At 49.0% G+C, this 19,864-nt stretch overlaps 2 protein-coding genes across 2 annotated transcripts in view; both read right to left on the reverse strand.

Annotated features, from left to right (window-relative positions):
- The window catches only part of mprip (myosin phosphatase Rho interacting protein), a 438,384-nt gene that overhangs the window by 247,237 nt on the left and 171,283 nt on the right, over window positions 1–19,864 (reverse strand). The window lies entirely within an intron of this gene.
- gsg1l2b (gsg1-like 2b) lies at window positions 330–19,659 on the reverse strand. Its single transcript, XM_028818911.2, has 5 exons — window positions 18,780–19,659; window positions 14,260–14,307; window positions 8,966–9,118; window positions 6,040–6,151; window positions 330–3,247 (listed from the first exon to the last, which is right to left on the reverse strand). Exons 1-5 carry the CDS (start codon window positions 19,078–19,080, stop codon window positions 2,947–2,949), a joined length of 915 nt encoding a protein of 304 aa, XP_028674744.1. The 5' UTR covers window positions 19,081–19,659; the 3' UTR covers window positions 330–2,946.

The raw sequence follows: 19,864 nt of genomic DNA on the forward strand, positions 1-19,864 counted from the left end.
AAATGGTACCTCCTCCGATAGGCGGCCGCCTTTGTCACCTAATGAATTGACCGTCTTTGCTACCAGGTTTGAGCGAGCCGCAGAGACCCCGACTGTGTCTAGACTGGCATGAGTGCCATCCATACTCAACAGGCCTGCTTCTTGAGTCTGGGGAATGGCTTGTCATTAGGCCCCCCCCCCCCCGGCCCCCCCATAAGGTGCACCTGTGAAGCAAAACCAGTTTTGAGTTTGGTGTCCTGGTAAGTCACTCTGACTTGAGTGTTGGCACCACTGGCACTCAGGTGGTCCTTGTGGCACTGCCAGCTGGCTGATCATTCCACAGGAGGCGGTTTCAGAGAAAATAACGTTTATTTGGTTTATGCAAACACCAGACTGTGACATAAGTGACGCCTTTAAAAAAAGAAAGAAAAACAAGAAAATACAATCTGTTGTTCAGAGAAAAGGCCAAGATGAGAGATGAGCGTGTTGCCCCGGTATTTACAGAGCTCGGGGGGCACACATCGATTTACACACACACACACACCTGAACCTCAGAGAGCCCTGCCAGCCCACCAATTTAGTGCCCTTTTGGACCCTTTGTCAGCTCTCTCTTTACAAGCAGTCTGAGGGAAGAGGACACGGGTTCGAGAAAGACGTCTGCGGGGTCCGCTCGCTTTCAGGGGCCTCATTAGGCGACGCCCACATCTACAGCTTTGATGTATATAGCGCCCTTCAGTGGTGAGTGCGAAAGCAAGTGAAAGAGCGGCGCAGTAGACGAGAGGAACTCTGACGAGATCTGAGAGGGACCCCCCTTTGCACTTCCGTCTATACATTTACACACAGTGAGTTGGGGTTGGGGGGTCCCTTGCATCTTAACAGAAAAGGGGGCCAATAGGGTCCACACCTACGTCATTAAGGGGGCCGTCATGTCACCCTACTGAAAAAAATACTTGGTCAGTTCAGTGCCAAACATAAATAGTTGGGGGGGGGTGGGGGGCACCATGGGACCCTATTGATGAGAACTGACTTTCTCCATAGTGTACCAGTGAGATCCCTCAAAGTCCATGAGGGGGCCATCGCAGCACCCCATCTGAATCTTACTGGGTTTAATAATTACATATATTGGGTGCCACTGGGTCTAAAGGGGGCACCTTAGTAATAAGATACTGTGGTCAGTAAGGTGCCAGTGGGGTCCCACTAAGTCCAAGCACAGAATATTAGGAGGACCCCACCCCCAAGTCTGAGATTGTATCATCTGGGGGGCTTCCTTAAACTTTATTGATAAGGGCTGTGTTTAAATGTTATTTCTCCTCAGGGTGTCCAATAGGCTCCCTCTGGGTCATTTGGGGTCTAGCGTGGTACCCCAATAAAAAAAATGAGTAATTTTTGTATTATTTTTTTTTTCCTGAGTAGGGTGCCAAGCCCAATCAGATGTCATCGTGATGCCACCCTAAGGGTAACACGCTGGCTTTGGTGTTGGGACCCTCCAAGTGTAGCGACCACTGGCTTTTGTTGTTCGGCCCCCCTTTTTGTACTTTTGGGTTTTTTGAGTTTTATTTGATTGATTCTTTTTACTTTACTTATTTTTGAACTTCCCTCTTTCTTTACTTTTACCAACTTATTATCACCTCTTCTTGGTTATCGATTCGGATTTCCCAAAATTCAGTTTTGCTTGGGAAGTTTTGCATTGTTTTATTTTGCTGTTATTTTCATTTTCTTTTCTTTATTAATAATTTCATTGTTTTTCAAGTGTTTTCTTTGGGCCAGGGGTTTCAGTGGCTTCCCCTCTCCCTTTTTCTAGGCCTCAGGCCTTTTTTTTGTTGGTAGCAGTCAACAGTGGCATAGCTTGGGGGGGTTGGGGGCAAGGGGGGACATCTGTCCCTGGGCACAGCATCCAAGGGGGGGGGGCGCCAGATTTCCCTTCCCCATTGCATTTTGGCAAACAGAAGGGGGCGCTAAATCTTCAGTTGTCCCCGGGCACTGATAACCCAAGCTACGCCTCTGGCAGTCAGACACCGTATTTCTGTTTCTGAAGCTATTTGATGTATTTGAGCCTCACTTACAGAACTGAACTTTGGTCTAAGGGTCCCAAGCCCGTCCCCAACCCCGAAGAGGACGTCATTTATGTCCGAGTCATTTTAGCACCCGAGAGGTCCATTAAAATGAAACGGTGGCCCCCTAATCTAATTTGGCTGCTTACAGTCCCACCATTTGCAGAAGTCTTTTCTGGCGTTCACTCCACATGTCAGCTGTCTCTGAGGGAAGAGGACACGGGTTCAACCGCAGGGTCCCGCTCGCTTTCAGGGGCCTCATTAGGTGACACCCGTGTCTACGGCTTTGATGTAGAAGTAGAAGAGAGGAAATGAAACGCCGGCCCTAATTTGCCACCCCCTAATCCATTTGGGCTGCTTACAATCCCACCACCTGCAGAAGGCGCTGCCAGTCCTGGCACAGCCGGGACCCCTGGAATGCCTTTCATTTGTTTTTTTTTTTTTTGAATCCTTTCTCCCTCCTGTTGGAGTTTTTGGACTCTGCTGGGTCAGACTGGGATGGGAATCCGGAGGAGGAGGAGGAGGAGGAGGAGGAGGAGGAGGATTCAACGTTTGGAAAAAGGAGACGGTGAGCGGCGCTTAGCGGGAGCAGAACGTGAGACCCCTCTCGTGCCCACACGACCTCAGTGGTCTACAGAGATGGAAAGCTTTACGAGAAAGAAAAGAAACCAACCAACCAACAAAAAAAACCAAAACGCATTTCTTGGACAGCTACACCCACGGTACATTCGTAAAAAGAGCAAGGCATTTCTAAAAAGTTACACCACCACCATCACCAGCATCACCAGCATCACCACAAACCCAAAGTGAACCTCCCAGGCGACTTGCCGGCTCACCCGGCGGGTGACAAACAGGGACGTAAATTCCAGCCCAGACGGTGGGCGCCCTCTCCTGACGAGCCCAGCGAATGGCGGCGTCAGCAGTACTCCTCCACCTGAGGCTCCGGCAGCTCGTTCAGGTCCAAGAAGACGGAGGTGTTGGATAATTTGCGGCCGTTGCTCGAGAGGTCCAGCAGTTCCTCCGCCGTGCTGGGCACCGAGCTGATGTACATATCCCACACCTGCTCCGGCGAGTCCAAGTTGAAGAGTTTCTGCTTGACTTTCAGACTTTTCTCGATGTTCCTCCGCTTGTGTTTGAACTCCAGGATCGTCTTGGTGTAGCGGTTGATCGTTGTCACCGAGGACGCCATGCAACAGGTGAATGAACCCCAGGCGAGGCTGCAGGTGGAAGACACAAAGAGGAGAAGACGGGAATGAAAACGAAATCGCGAGCGAGCGAACTTTCGACAGCTGTGGGGACGTCCGGGCTTGGGGGCAGCAGCTCTTCTGCTTTTGTCGTTTGGCTCCTCCTGCTTCTGGTGGGACACCTAACAGGACCTCTACAGCCAGAGAGAAAGACACCCTTAGTCTTTAAGCACAATAAAGCTACAAGGACTGGACAGAATATGATGCCATGAAATGCTGCCATCGCTAAGAGGGCTCTTGTGTTGTTCTCATAAACTTTATTTGAAATAATATATGTAATGCTAAAAACTGCCACTAGATGGTGATCACGTATTACTTTACATATATCCATCCATCCAACCCGCTGTATCCTTACTACTGGGTCACGGGGGTCTGCTGGAGCCAATCCCAGCCTGCACAGGGCACAAGGCAGGAAACAAACCCCGGGCAGGGCGCCAGCCCACTGCAGGGCACACACACCCACACACTGGGGACAATTTAGGATCACCAACACACCTAACATGCATGTCTTTGGACAGTGGGAGGAAACCCATGCAGACACGGGGACAACATGCAAACTCCACGCTGGGAGGACACAGGGAGTGAATCCTTACTAACACTGCGCCACCGTGCCACCCTACTTTACATATATTTGATGAGCTAATGTCAGAAATGTCTGTGGTGGGTTGGCACCCTGCCCGGGATTGGTTCCTGCCTTGTGCCCTGTGTTGGCTGGGATTGGCTCCAGCAGACCCCCGTGACCCTGTGTTCGGATTCAGCGGGTTGGAAAATGGATCTCCACCGAATAAAAAATAAACCAATCAGCGTGCGGTCGAACCGGACGGACCACCACAAGTCACCTGACGTTCCTGGCCAATTCCCACCTCACTGATAACCTGTTCGCAGTTAATCAAAAAAGCGCCGGCATTCAGGCCTATCAATTGATCAGGTGACCGCTCCCAGCCATCATCCCGTCGATTGGTTCGGGCCTATCGATTAATCGACGTACTACTCGGTTCACAGCAGACTATTGGTGAATTGGTGTCCTGTTTGTCTTCATGGCTGATGACCTGTTACAACTCAGGGCTGCTTATCAATTTAACAAAGAACCATCGACACTGACAGTTATCGTCTAATCGATAAGCCATTTCCGTTCATGATGATTAATTAGTCGACGTACAATTTGGCTCACAACTGACTATAATTTAATAGAAGAGCCAGATGACAATCTGTTTCCATTCAGGACTGGTTATTGATTCCCACCCAGAGTGCTCATCGGTGACCATGGCCGTCGATTGTCGATGTGCTATTTTGGCTCACGGCTGACCATTGATTCATCGGCCCGCTGTCTCTTCAGTATTATCACTTAATCAGAGAACCTTTTGCCTCTTATAATTAATCAAGGAGCCACTTCCACTCCCGGCTATCGACTGACTAATTTGAATTTGAATTTAACGAACTGATCGGATGTCGACTGCTAAGTTCAAGTTGACTCGTATAGTCGGTGGTCTCCAGACAGACGCCAGCTGGCTGTTGTCCCATGAAGTACGTTATGGGGGTGGAGCTCCAGAGACGTCTACAAAGTTCAGAGGGCAACGGCAACATTCGGCCAATTATACAAGATCTGACTCGTTAGGCCCCGCCCAGTTAGAGCACGGTGGGCGTGCACAAGAAATTTTCTGCTCCACGTGCCAACTACAAGGTAACTTGAGTGGAATTTTTTGGGGGGAAAATTGTACCAAAATGCATTTATTGAGTATTTTAAAATACCAGGCAGATTTTTCATTGGCATCAGGAAGACATTCACCGCTTTTTCACTGGGGCAGTCAATGTGTGAACTGATGAAAGTGTTTCCATTTAGGGCTGCTTATTGATTTGCCTTCAGCTAGGGTTATGTTACCAGCATCATAGGCCCCCCCGAGCAGAGTAGTGGCGGTGGAGACCCCGTTTTGATAGCATACTATGGCATCAGAAACATCGTGGACTCCCAGCCTGTTGTGCATCTATCTGACTGCAGGACTGATTATCGATTAATCAATGGACCATCGGCAATCAGGGTTACCAATGAATCAATGAGCCATTCCTGCCCACAATGCTCATTGGTGACCATGGCCGCCGATTGTCGTCGTGCTGTTTGGCTCACGGCTGACCGTCGCTGTCTCTTCATTATTATCCATCCATTATCCAACCTGCTATATCCTAACTACAGGGTCACAGGGGTCTGCAGGAGCCAATCCCAGCCAACACCGGGCACAAGGCAGGAAACAAACCCCGGGGCAGGGCGCCAGCCCACCGCAGTCTTCATTATTATCAGTTAATCAGAGGACCTTTTGCCTTCAGGACGACCAATTAATCAGTGAGCCATCGACTAATCGATGAGTCGTTTGTGCTCAGGGCTGACCGCTTGACCCGAAGGACTCGCTGACTCAGCGTTTCCATTCACGGCCGACTGCTGCCTACTCAAGGATTCATTCGTCATCCTTTGTTCTCAGCCTCTTCTGTTAAATTACTAAGCTATTCCCTCCTCTATTCGGCCGTGCTGTTTACTAAGCTGATGAACGTTTTGACCCCATTTGGACCTCTTTGAAATGTCGGCCATTTTGTCATTTTCAGATGGCTCTGCCCGTTGATCGAACTGCGATTCCTAAAACTGTGGAGCAGAGCTCTAGGACTACCAGTCTGGGGCCTTCCAGGAAACATCTAGTTGGGCTTGACATGGAGGGAGCCAGGAGACCCCCCCCCCCCCCCCCACTCACACACACACACACACACCCCTTGTGTCTCACCAGTAAGACCAGCCGTAGTCCCACGTTTGTGGTCTCCAGTCTTCTGGACCGAGGCTGACCGTCAGCTGGAACGCAGTAGTGAACATCATATGGGCCACCATGCCTAGAAGACCTGTGGAAAAGAAACACACCTGGGAAGTTCAAAAGCAAGAGACTCCAAAAAGCGTTCAGAATGAAGGCCACAGCCGGTTCGCTTGACTTCACGGAAATGCCATCCCGCCATTCATGAATTTTCCAATTCCAATTCCAGTTCTAAAATTGTTATTTTCATTTCCGTTTCATAGATTTGGGGAGCCTCAGTGGTACTGGGATGACTGTGGACGGTGGGCACACACATTTATTTCCAGTGGGTGAATTTAGAGTTGCCAGCCAGCCACCCAGCCTGGCTTACACTTCTGCGCCTGAGAGATTTTGCATAAAAATCTCACAACGTAAACCGTGTGTGGAAAGTGTAAGCCGAGGCGTACTTTACAGCAATGGAGGATTACTGATGCTGAGTAGCTTTATGGAAAGGAGAATTGTGGAACTCGCCGTGGCTGAAAAAACAGGAAACTGGGATTACAACAACTGAGCACTTCATTCATAGAACTCAAACAAGTCCAACTGCAGTTACCACAAATGTCCACCAGAGGGAGCCCTAATTCCAGTTTTTTAAAACCCGAGCCTGTGGCAGCCATGAAGACTCAGAAAGGCAACGGAGACGAGAGCAACAGACCATGGAGCCCAGCAGAGCTCATCAATCCTAACGATCCAAGTGGAGGTTTGAACGTCCCTGGGGTCCCGCTGTCCGTCACACCACTCGGTCACCTACTCCACGTCTCCCTAGATGAAAGGCTTGACTTTGAAAAGGAGACGCGTTTCAACAGCCAGCGACATTTTAGATGGAATTCGGGGTTGGGAACAAGCTAATTGGGGGACAGCCAAGTGTGGGACAGATAAAGACTACAAGGACGTGGAGGAACTCATACTGAGGAGGTCTGAGGCGAATGTCATCGTAATACACAACTGCAATTAGCTACCGGCCAAATGAGTGGAAAAGCTTTATAGTCAAGAAAAACATCAAGTGGACATTAGTTAATTATAAAAAAAACAAAAAGGGATTAAACCAAGAAGCTGGACGTTTGTGGAATCTTCACTTCATCAGTTTGAACTTCTGAGGTCTCCAGTCCTCCAGGCTCGTCGTTCAGACTCCTCATCACACACTCACGTGCATTTGGCAAATCAGCACCATCTGCTGGGCATTCAGAGTACTGCAGCGATAGTCTCTTAAAATCTCCTCAATCCTGTGTTACACACGGGGACCAAGACAGGGACCGACACTCACTGGGCCAAATCACACACGGCCAGCGGGGAATCAGCCAGTCGGCCAAACACACAGACAGAGAAAGACACAAGGAGAACCTGCAAAGTGCACACAGAAAATAACCCAGCGGGGCATTCATCCGCAGGAGACCCTGCAGCTCAAGCGGCTACATGGCATGGGGACAAGTCACTGACACACAAACCCTTGAGGATGAGGACCACGAAACGCTGAGACTCTGAAGAGCACTGGAATACGGCACTCCGAAGATGGAATGTTCAGCGCCATTGTAGTAGGCAGGATTAGATAGATAGATAGATAGAATTTGGTACAGTAGGCAGGAATAGATAGTTAGATAGATAGATAGATAGATAAAATATGGTGTAGTAGGCAGGATTAGATAGATAGATAGATAGATAGATAGATAGATAGATAGATAGATAGATAGATAGATAGATAGATAGATAGATAGATAAACTTCATTTGTTATTAAAGAGAAACAAAGACCACAGAAGCTCCAGAACATTCCGACTCCTTCATCCCAGTAGGCTCCCACCTCACACCCGTGTCTCGTGTCCCTTTCCATTTCGCACAGCTGGTAATTCTAAGGCCCCCCCTCTTTCATTTCCCGGCAGATCAAACACACACCTTTTCCAGTCGCCTTTCTGTCTGCTTTGTACCCTCACACTGTAGGTGGGCACACATAAGTTTTAAGCCCCTGGCAGTAAATCTGCCGCCTGTCACAAGCGATCAGGAAGCGTTAAATAGAAGCTGTGGCCTCAGCACCTCCAGCTCCGTGGTGACTCCTGTGACCTCCTCAGCCGAGTGACAGCCCAGCTATATGTGGCACATCCAAGGTCTCCCAAACGACAAGTGACAGAGCAGTGATGGGGGGGGGGGGGGGCCTCTGCTTCCCTCTGGTGGGCCCAGGTGACAGTGTGACAAGGGCACTCAAGTGCCTCAGGCTCAGTGGGCTTCATGCTGATCTCTTCTGACGCCCTTGAAATATTTTAAAAGCACAACAAGTCAAAAAACCATAAAACAAGGGCAAAAACGTGGGGGGCAGAGAGCTGAACGAAACAAGAAGAGGAGAGGACAAGAGCGTCACATCAGGTCGATGACAATTCCATTTCTTAATTCCATTACTAATAAAATTCTCTTTTTTCTCTGAAGTCCACAAATGATGTTTAGTGAGTTAACATTGCCGGGTATGTCGGCTGGAATTTTTCTTTCTTTCTTTCTTTCTTTCTTTCTTTCTTTCTTTCTTTCTTTCTTTCTTTCTTTCTTTCTTCCTTTCTTTCTTTCTTTCTTTTTCCCTCCCTGCACATTACTCTTGTAGGCTGGCACAGTGTGGTGGCACAGAGGGTGGTGCTACTGCTACTACTGCCCCCTCACACACTCAGTGCCCGGGGCTTGACTCCCACGTCTGCTCATTTTCTGTGTGACGTTTGCATGTTCTGCCCTTGGTTGTGTTAAAATGGCACATTTTCCTTATGCCCATGTGACATTTGCATGTTCCCCTTGTGTTGTGTGGCATGGGCATGGTCAGCCTCTATCTGTGTGGAGTTCTCATGTGTTTTCTAAAGTTCACTCAGCACACTGAACAGGAGAAGGAGACGTTCTTACCTGACAAGACGGTGAATATGGCAGCGAAGGCGTTCAGTTTCAGGCCGTCGATCACGTTGGTGTAGTGGCAGATCTCGATGGACATGAGGATGCCACCCGTCACAAGGAGGAGGATGTACAGGCACTCAGCCACAATGCACAGCCACAGGACGCCTGCCAACACACACAAACACAAGAAGGTCAACAGCAGAATCAAAACTGAAATCCCGTTAAGACCATAGAGGGCCTTTCAGCCCTGCCACCCAACACCCCAGGGTGGCACAGTCTATAAAAGCGCCTTCTAAAGACACTGAGCCTCAGAACAAGGATTTACAATGTGCAAGGATGTCATTCCAGGACTATTAAAAATATATGTGTCAGCATAAAGAAGTCCAGAAGATGAAAGAGGTGGGCACTGCCCTTGTCACAGGCTGGTACAGAATATCATAAATGTGTAGCAGTTCATCTCCAGAAGAGCCAGAAACTTGGAATTGTGCCCACTGTCTCCGTGGGTTTTGTGTCTTGGATTTTCTTTTCAGCGTTGTTCTTCTGTCCAACTTGCTTTCTTCAGATGCCCGCCAATATTCACCAAAGGGGAGTCAAAGCAGACCCTCACCGCCCTGACGAGCATGCAGGATGTGCCATGCAAGAGCACTGTAAAGCCACAGATGGGCACAGCCATCTCTCCACCCCTTTTTACAAAACTGCTCATTTCATTAAAGAGAGACAAGTGTATGCCAGCATTGGGCACCAGGCAGTAACCCACTTTAGGTGTCATGCCAGTCCTTCACTCACACATGCCCATTTTCCAAACCCACTTTACCCACCCCTTCATAGAGGACACATTTAGAGGCACTAATCAACCGTGCTGCAGTGTGCCTCTGAGATAAGGGAGGCGACTGGAATAACAACACACGGGTACAGGGAGAACATGCAGATGCCCCACAGATGTATATGCCCTCCTCCATTTAATGGATCACAATATTTTATTTCATATGATGCCCTTTGATAGTTTGTGTGCAGCTGGTACCAAATGTGTTAAAATTTTAAAATTAAAGGTACCGGACCAGCAGCCTTTGGGGATTCGGCTCAATTCAAGACCACTAGGCCACCTACACGCACAAGAAGTGGGCTGAGAGTTGAGCCCCATGTCCTGCAGATGTGAGCGCCAATCACTGTACCACCCCCTAACTGTTTACAGAATCATATGAAGCTTTGGCTCCTGCCTGGCACTCAGTCATGTCAGGATAGGCTCCCTTGACCCCGGACTGGACAAGCTGGTTACACAAAGAGTGGACACAGCCAGGGGGACAATGGTGGGAGACTGCGTCCTTGGACCTGACGTTCCTCCAGTATGCTGTATCAGACCCCCCACAGGGCTGTCCAAGAAGTCTTAATGATGTCTCACAAGGGAGAGAAACCACAAAAACCTCTGGCTTTTAATGGCAATCTGAATAAAGAATTTTTTTATAAATAAAGACATGTGTGTGAAAGTCACAAGGAACAAGCACATGGAGGAATGGAGTCACCGAGCCGACGTCAGAGACCACCGAGCAGTTCTGTGAGATCCCTACAAGGAGTAATTTCTGTTATGGTGGGCAGCGCCATCTTCTGAGGTGGACTTACTTTTTCCCTAGTAGAACATTCCCTCTATTGGAATTTTTGTTGAGTAAACGATTGAAAAGGCACCTCTCCCTTGTGTTTTTATTAAAGTACTGGCCGGGTGACCCCTCTAAGATGAATTGAAATCTTCATAATTACTGTAACATAAACCTCAGAGTTGTATATTATAATGCATGTGGTAATAAAGTGCGTTACTACAAATGTCAGTGATGCACCATCTGTTGGAATGTAAAATACAATGCATTTTACCACTACACTAGCTGTGCTACCTGTCTAAGAGAAGTTGAAATCTGAATAATCAGCGTAGACCTTGGCGTTAACACTTGAGTGCACCACCTATTGGAATGCATCGTGTAATGCATGCGCTACTGCAGATGTCAGTGATGCACCATCTGTTGGAATGTGAAATGCAATGCATTTATCTCTGTTATATGCCATTTGGTATAGGACTCATAAAAGCAGTGTTAATGTTTGTGATGCGCCATCTGTTGGACTGACAAACGCAATGCATTTTATCACTACACTAGCTTTGCTACCTGTCTAAGACAAGTTCAAATCTAAGTAATCAGTGTAGACCTCAGCGTTAACGTTGGCAGTGCACCATCTATTGGAATGTATCATGTAGTGCATGTAGTAACAAAATGTGTTACTCCAGATGTGTGTGATGTGCCACCTTGTCTCTGTTATATGTGATTTGGAATGGGATTCGTTAAAGCAGCATTAATGTCTGTTGGAATGACAAATGCAATGCATTTTATCACCACACTAGCTGTGCTACCACCCTAACATGGGTTGAAATCTATGCAACTAGTGTAGACCTCAGCATTAATGTTTGAGTGCACCGTCTATAGGAATGTATGTTGTAATGCATGAAGTAATTAAATGAGTTACCACAGATGCCAGTGATGCACCATCTGTTGGAATGTGAAATACAATGCATTTATCTCTGTAATATGCAAATTTGGTATGGTACTCATAAAAGCAGTGTTAATGTTTGTGATGCGCCATCTGTTGGACTGACAAATGCAATGCATTTTATCACTACTCTAGCTCTGCTACCTGTCTAAGACAGGTTCAAATCGAAGTAATCAGTGTAGACCTCAGTGCTAATGTTGGCAGTGCACCATCTATTGGAATTTATCATGTAGTTCATGTAATAGGAAAATGCATTACTACAGATGTCAGTGATGCACCATCTGTTGGAATGACAAATGCAATGCATTTGTCTCTGTTATATGCCATTTGGTTTGGGATTCATAAAAGCAGTGTTAATGTTTGTGATGCGCCATCTGTTGGACTGACAAATGCAATGCATTTTATCACTATAGTAGCTCTGCTACCTGTCTAAGACAGGTTCAAATCGAAGTAATCAGCGTAGACCACAGTGCTAATGTTGGCAGTGCACCATCTATTGGAATGTATCATGTAGTTCATGTAATAGGAAAATGCATTACTACAGATGTCAGTGATGCACCATCTGTTGGAATGACAAATGCAATGCATTTGTCTCTGTTATATGCCATTTGGTATGGGATTCGTAAAAGCAGTGTTAATGTTGGAATGACAAATGCAATGCATTTTATTGGTTAAAGGGTTTGTGATGGCATCTCTTGGAATGACAGTGACATAGCCAACCTGATAGACACACAGACACGTATCCGTTTATTAAGGTGGATGCTGTCGTTATCTGTAGATGTTCATAGCCTACCACTTGTTTGATCAAACACAGGGGAAAATTTAACAGTTGCCATGGGGTGACCGTCCTTTTTAGAAAGACTATTTGCATATGTAAATTGAGGCATTCATCTGCATATCCCCTCCCCTTCCTCTTTAGGATCAGTGACACTGTGATGCCGAGGTGTTGACTCCGTGAGCTCATTTCACCACATCACTCGATTTCACGAGCCTCACTGATGTCATTTAGAAATAGCCATGAAAACAAAGTCTGGCAGGCAGTGACAAGGACGCTGTGTTTTCATCACATTAATTTGTCACCAATAAAGGAACCGTCTTTCTTTTTCAGTTTTACGTCTCACTGTCAAGCAAAAACCAATGTGGCCTTGGGACACCCGTATGGACTCCATTGCCAGCAGCTGTGCTGCCCACCGAATAATGAAAGTGATGCGTCGGCTTTGAAGCTGACCTTCAGTGAGCCGCTGATCCATCACACATCCTATCTGTTCAAAGAAAGATGGAAGCCCAAGGTCCTGCGTAATGGCAGCCATCGCCGTTGTGTTGTTAATGGCTTACGAGGATGGAAAGGATGAGAGAGAACCGGAGCGACGTTGGAGCCCTTGATGTGGAGTGGTCTTTGTTTGAGGGGATGTTCTTTATTTACTGTGTTTAGTTAGCTAGCTCTACAGCTGGGTGGCACGGTGGTCCCTCTCAGGAAGTAGACCTGGGTCCATGTCCTGGGTGTACCTTGTGTGGAGTTTGCGTGTTCTCCTTGTGTCCATGTGGGACCCCTCAGGGTGCTCTGCTTTCCTCCCACAGTCCAAAGACATGCAGAGCAGATGGATCGATGCAGCTAAACTGGCCCCTGATGTCTGTGTGTGTCCGTTGGGGCAGCGTCTTCACCCTGCGAAGGCCTGCCACATTCTGACCAAATGCTGGGTGAGACCACCAATGGAAGGGCATCTGGAGTGACCTATGCCTACACCGAGCAATACGGGCAGCCAATCAGACGCAAGAATAACAAAGGATTGCTGGGAAGGGAAGACGAGGAGCCCGTGTGAGCAGTCCAAGCCATGCCTGTGGAAAATGTGGAGTTCACACCGACGTATCCTGAGATGTTTAAAGGTGGCCATGGATTAAGACGAAGGTTAAAGGTGACATTTGTCAGACCAGCCAGACTTGGGCAGTAGAGGGAGCTGAGCTGGAGAAGAAGAAGAAGAAGAAGAAGAAGAAGAAGAAGAAGAAGAAGAAGAAGAAGAAGAAGAAGCTGGAGGGGGCAGGAAGTAGAATGTGGAGATGGACATGTGGAGCCACAAAAGAGGACAGAAGAAGAAGAAATGTGAGGATCAACAACAGTGGGAGACAAAGGACAGGAAACGAGGAAGAAGTGGTGTGGACAACTGAAGAGGAGAGCCGATGAAGATGAGGGCGAAAGAGGGATGGGAATGGGGAAGAGACAGTGAGGGAGGCCAAAGAAGAGGTGGATGGAGAGAATAAAAGAAGATCTGAAGGAAAGAAGAGAGTCTGAGTGGGGTGGAGGTGCATGGGGAAGGTGGGTCAGAAACAGTGACTTCACATTAAAATGGGAAACGATGAAGAGGAGGAAGAAGAAGTTTGAAAATAGTTATGCAACCTATCTATCTGGTATATACGTAGAACCTTTTCTATCTATCTATTATATAGTGCCTTACACTTCTATCTAGTGGTCTGTCTTTTATGTCCGCCCTTTTTTATGTCGTGGGTTGCAGGGAGTTACAGCCAGACACTGCAGCGATGGGATCGAGGTAGGACTTGCCCTTCATGGGGTGCCATTGTGTCTCAGCACTGCCCCCGGCCCCCCACAGTATGTGTTCCTCTTGCCTCAGTCCAGCCTGTGACTGATCCTGGGTCCACAGACACTGAGGTCTCATCCCTCCCTGCTGTCCCCACAATGCAGCCCTGTGTTAGTGGCCAGATGACAGTCACCGACTGCCACATTTCTCTGAGTTGCATTATTTGCCCCGTCTGCACGTACTTACCTCGTTCATGTGGAGGTGCAATGGTGAGGAAGCTCCGGCAAGTCTCACCTGCAAAAGAGACAGAAGATCAGGAGGCTTAGTGACGACCAGTTTGTGGGGGGGTCCTCACTGCTCGGCCATTAAAATGTCATGTGACTTGTCCATTTCCTATTTTGTGGGTCACAATATAGTGCCAAGCAGCAGCCAGAAACATAACAGACCCTCCTCCACTCCATTTTCTCCAGTTTGGGTTCACCAGAGGCTGGAGTCGAGGAGAACATAACAACTCCTGGCAGAGAGGGTGAAGGGTCACAGGCTGCTAGAACAGCATGGCAGAGATGCCAATCAGTGTGCCACACAACTGAGAAGAAGTGGAGGAGGAAACCAACAGGTGTGCTGACTTGGTTAAAAGTGTGACATAAACTGTGATGCCTTTGCCCACCTCGTGCCCAGTGCTGCCCGGGACAGTCTCCGACCACCATAGAATTGACAAGGTCTGGAGAAGCAAGGATAGAGTTGTCCTTGCCCGAATGTTTAACTGCTCCGTTTATTTGTGCCCATAAGGATTTGCTTTGAGAAAGATCAAATGGGGGGAAAGGAGAATTCATGCAGTATAAGAAATGTGGGTGAAGTTATACAGTGAAATGGCTGGCAGCGGAGCGTCAAACGAGCCAGGAGCAGAGAGGAGCAGAGACCACCAGTGTGCGGCTCGTCTCAGTCAAATTAACGCAGCCAACAATTCCAATTCCATCGTCATTAAGATTAAATTGAACCTCCTCACTTACATCTCAGGATGGCATCACATCAAAGCAACTCGAGCGGACGACTGCAGGGATGTGACTTTGAACTGATGAAGTAGCCACGCCACCCTGATCATCCACCTGCAGCTAAGCACGTTCAGGGCCCACCAGCTCTTTGGCTGGGAGACCCTCATGGAAAGGGGGCGGTGGCTGCTGGAGGAGGTGTTGGTGGCCTACCCAATGATGCGTGTAGGGATCCCAAAGCCCCCAGTGCAGTGACAGGGACACAGAGCTGGAAAGATGGTGACGTCCTTCAGATGAGACCCTAAACGGGGGTCCAGGATAATTGTGGTCTAAAAAGATCCTTCATAAAGAGTTAGGTGCTGACTAAACTGCCCACCCCGGCTTAGTCATTCTGGCCCCCTAATCAACCCCGTCTCTAATTGTCACTCCATCGTCCGTCACCAGGTAACGTGTGGTGAGCAAATAGGCGCAATCATGGCGGCCGTCGCATCATCCAGTTGGGGGCTACAGAAAGGGGCGGGTCAAAGTGAAACCTGCCCCCAGGAAATGCTTTGTGTAGTAAGAGCAGCGCTCTATAAATGTCATTAATTATTATTATTATTATGACTGCACTAAGCAGGTCAATCGCCTCTAGAAGATTAGCATCACCACTTAACAACACTGCAACAATAAAGGAAATCAACAAACAATTCTTATCAGCCTTTAAGTGCAATTCAAAGGTCCCCAGAGTTACTTCGCGGAGAAGGAAACGCTGCTTTTCTGATGGTGGGTGTGCGACGATTTCGACAGAATATTGAAAAATAACTCCGCATAAGTTCTGCTTCGGTAGCCACAGAGCCGTTCGGAACTCATCGACAATCAACGCCTCCGCCAGCACCGTCACCCTCGCGGCTGTCACACCGTTTGCGGAGGGGGCGTGTCCTTATGCAAATCCACTCACTTTATGCAAATGTGCAATTCTGTACCATTACGAGTTTACGGCACATCAACAATTATTGGTAAGGTGGTCCCGCGTACTGAAACCACGAACTGATGCTCACAACTAAAATTCACCTTAAATGTAAATGTGCGGGTATTTATCGACTTAAACGTCATTATTGAAATGTTTAGAATATGAGAGGTTTTTAATGTATTTTACTGGATTTGTTTACAGTGTTCACCCAGGTTCGGGGGGCTGCACCCTTGATTAAAAGTGAGGACGCCCCCCCATCCCCCCCCCCGTGTTTCAAAAGATAAGCAGACAGGGTGGAGTTGAAAAGAAGAGACGCGCTTTGTGGCCGAGTTCTCGTCGGTCGAAGGTCCAGTGGGCACAATGGGCACTGGCCGGAGTCCTCAGGGGGCCCAGGATGTTTCTGATGCCTATACGTGTGTTTCAGGGGTCGGGGTCGGGGTTGATTTGTCTTCAATCCTATTCTTGTAAAATGGATCTACTTGTACAGAATGTTGTGTGATTTCAATAAAATCAATAAAATATTATATAAAAAAAAAAAACGGGGCTCAAGAGTACTACTTTGGGGGGTGGGGGGGGGGATGTATGATGATGTTAAGACTGTCCATAGGCTTGGTGGTCTGCTTATGTGGTTAAATGTATGATAGATGCGCCTGGTAAAGAAAACACATTTATAAAAATGTAAAAAAAAAAGTCGGCTGGGCAGCGTGGTGGCGTGGTGCTCAGTTCCGCCGCTCGGCGTCCGTAGAGTCCCGAGTTCAGTCCCCGCGGCCTTTCTGTCTTTTCTGTCTGCTTGTCTGTCATCCCATCAAGTCCAAAAGGACAACAAGGTGACAGGAGGCAGGTGACGGTGCCCTGCGCCGCGCTATGATGCCGGATCCTCAATGGCACCTAACTGGGTGATGTGGCGCCGAACCAGAGCAATATAAATAAAATGTATTAATAATAATAATAATAATAATAATAATAATAATAATAATATTACTGCTCGACTACAGGCCCTCTCGTCCTTTGTTCTTTGCACACGACATTGTTCCCTGGTGCTTTGAAGCGGCCCCCCAAACAATGTGCGCAAAACCGAAATCTTGAACGTCTGCTCGGAGGCCATGTGACAGGTCCAGAGCCCCCATTACGGTGTGCAGCGAGATCCCTTTTTAAAAACCAGGAAGCCATCGGGGTGTCACAAGTGTGGTATCGTCTCGAGGGAATAAAAGAAAGTTCTTCGTGGATCTTTCACGATCGAGGGCTCTTTTGGGTGGTCCGTGGCATCGCGTTGGCACCTTTGTGTTTAAGGGGTGCAGTTCGGCCGGGGTTCGGGGGGGGGGGGGTGTTTATTTTTGAGGGGATTTGGGAAATGAACGATGGGAGAAATGAAAGGAAGAAGAGGACGAGTCGATCCGCTGGGATAAAACGTGCAAACCGGTGGAACGCGCAGAACAAAATGAAAGGAGACTCGCGGTGTCCTGATGGACAGAAGATACAAAAACTTATAAAGTAAAAGAATTTGGAGTTTCCAAAGCCGTTCGTGTAAACGGAACACCGCCAATCCTCCCGGTTTTAATGCGCCCCGTGCAGTTCTATATAGCGCCTTTCACGGAGTGAGTGCAGAGCCACTTGAACGACCACCAAAGGGGCGCCATGCCAGGTGGCGGGGCGCGATATGGTCGTTAAATCGAACCGTCTACGACATTCAGTCCAAATAATAAAAAAAAATAAAGAGAATGTACTTGATTGGTTCAAACACGAGCTAACATTCATGAAATGGGGCAGAAGAACATCAAGGGTGGTCGTGAGGAAGAGGAAGAACAAGAATGGAGCTGAGTAAACGAGGAGTTAAGACGGCGCTGGAAAGCTTAACATATAACGGGGTCCTAACCTGGTGGGAGTCAAAACCCGAGCAGGGCCCCCTCTATCGGGGGGCACGCAAATGACTGCGACCCTCTTTAGACATTCGCACGTTGAAGCCCCACGTCTCCTGCGATCCAAAGTAACGCGCTGAACACTTTAAAAGAAAGTGTAATGGCGCTATACTGGGTGCTGTGGTTTCTTGACAAAGAGAACAATTTCAAACTGGGAGGGAATTCTTGGAAAGGGGGATTGGAAAGGGTCCAATTTTAAGTGAGCAAAGCTTTAATCTTTAATGGAAGGAAGAAAGGAGGACCCGAGCCTGCCTGGCTGATGTTTCACACATCTGTTCTCTCCTATGCAGGGTTACAGAAGGAGGATCGAAATCAAGGAAGGTTCGTTCTGAGTTCTTCATCTGGACGTTTCTTTTGCAAACCAAAGCTGCCCCCCCCCGATGGCATCGCCCTGAGGAACCGTTTTGGCACCTTCAGTTGTCAACTGGCAGTACGTATCGTAGGCACCATCCGTTGCCCACCCGTCCGTTCACTTTCTGATCGTGGGTATCACCGAATGAGCCCGTCCTGGACGGGGGGTCCACTCCACTCCATCAGAGAGACTGGGTACACCTGTCAGCTTGCTGCGTCCAGTTTGTCAAATGGCAGGTGGCTTAGTTCTGTGCTCCCCGGTCCCCTGCTTGTCCCCTGGCTTTGCGGTCCTTCACTCCGCACTTGTCATTATTGCCCACCCTCACGAGCCCCTGATGTTCTTTCCTCCCAGTCTCCAGTCCCGTTTCCACCTCCCTTAGCACTTCGCAGGTGTCGCACCTCTCGACGGTGAACTTTTCTCAATTTACGGCGACATGCCCGCTGATTTGTCTCCAGACCCCCATTTCTATCCCCGTCTCCCAATCTGACCTCAAGTGGTCCCCCCCACCCCACACACACTTTACCCCCGCACTCGGCTCAGGTGTCTCGGCTGCTCACCTACTCCGTTGATGTTCTCCTCGCAGGAGGACCAGATGCCGGTGTGGAAACGCCTCATGAGGAACTTGTCGTCGCCCGTCTCCCAGATGTACTGCACCAGGCGGCTGTCGTTCACGTCGGAGCTGTTGAAGCGGATGCAGTAGCTCTGTTTCAGGCTCACCGGCCCCTTGCAGAAGGGCTTCACCACTTTCCGGGTCCCCTCACACCAGTAGCTGGTGCTCAGGGCGGAGATGGAGAAGATGAGCGCGATGAAGTTCAAGGTGAGAGCCAGAGAAGCTCTCTGCCGTCGGTCAATTCCCATCGTCCGTCCGTGATCAGTTCGAGGAGACAAACGAGAAGCCGCCGCTCATCCAGCCTCCCGCTCTTCAATTCCCCGCATCCGACATCCCGAGGATCTCGCTGCCCATTTAGGGCTCCGTCGCGAAAACGGTGAGCGGCAGCAGCTGGCTGCGCTTGGGCGCTCCTTGCGACCACCCGCTCCGTCGCACGCCGCCTGTGTCTGTCACTCGAGGGCAGAGCCGCTTGCGACTGTGGCTCAGATCAGAGGACAGAGGCGGACGGCAGGGCACGAGACGACAGGAGCGGAGGGAGCCACCGACCAGACCGCCCGCCCGCCTGCCACAGGTGTCCGCGTGTGCTGCTCCTCCTGCTGCTGCTGCTGCTGCTGCGGGGACCTCCTTAGGAGGCAGGGCGAGGGACGGGGGGCGCCTGACCCAACAGCGCCATGGCCGGCTGACTTGGCTGCTCGGAGTGACGGCATTCGGTTGTTCAATCCACAGTGCATATAGCGCCTTTCACGACGGATTGGAGCGCTCAGCCTTGCGCGCATGCAAGGAGGGCAGCACGCGACAAAACAGAAGCTCACGTTTAGTCAGCCAGGACCAACGTGCGTGGAGGGGGGGGCGGGGGGGGGGATTGGGTCTTGACGGGCTAGGGTGGGGGCTCACGAACCCCTATCGCATTAAAATGATATGAGCCGTCCGTCCAGTGCACGGCAGACAGGCAGACAAGACGCTGCGGAGGAACATCGTCACGTCATCGTTGTCCGTATCCTCCATCCGTTTATCTGCCCCTAGATTTGTGGA

This window comes from Erpetoichthys calabaricus, chromosome 14 (assembly GCF_900747795.2).
Source record: "Erpetoichthys calabaricus chromosome 14, fErpCal1.3, whole genome shotgun sequence".
Lineage (NCBI taxonomy): Eukaryota > Metazoa > Chordata > Cladistia > Polypteriformes > Polypteridae > Erpetoichthys > Erpetoichthys calabaricus.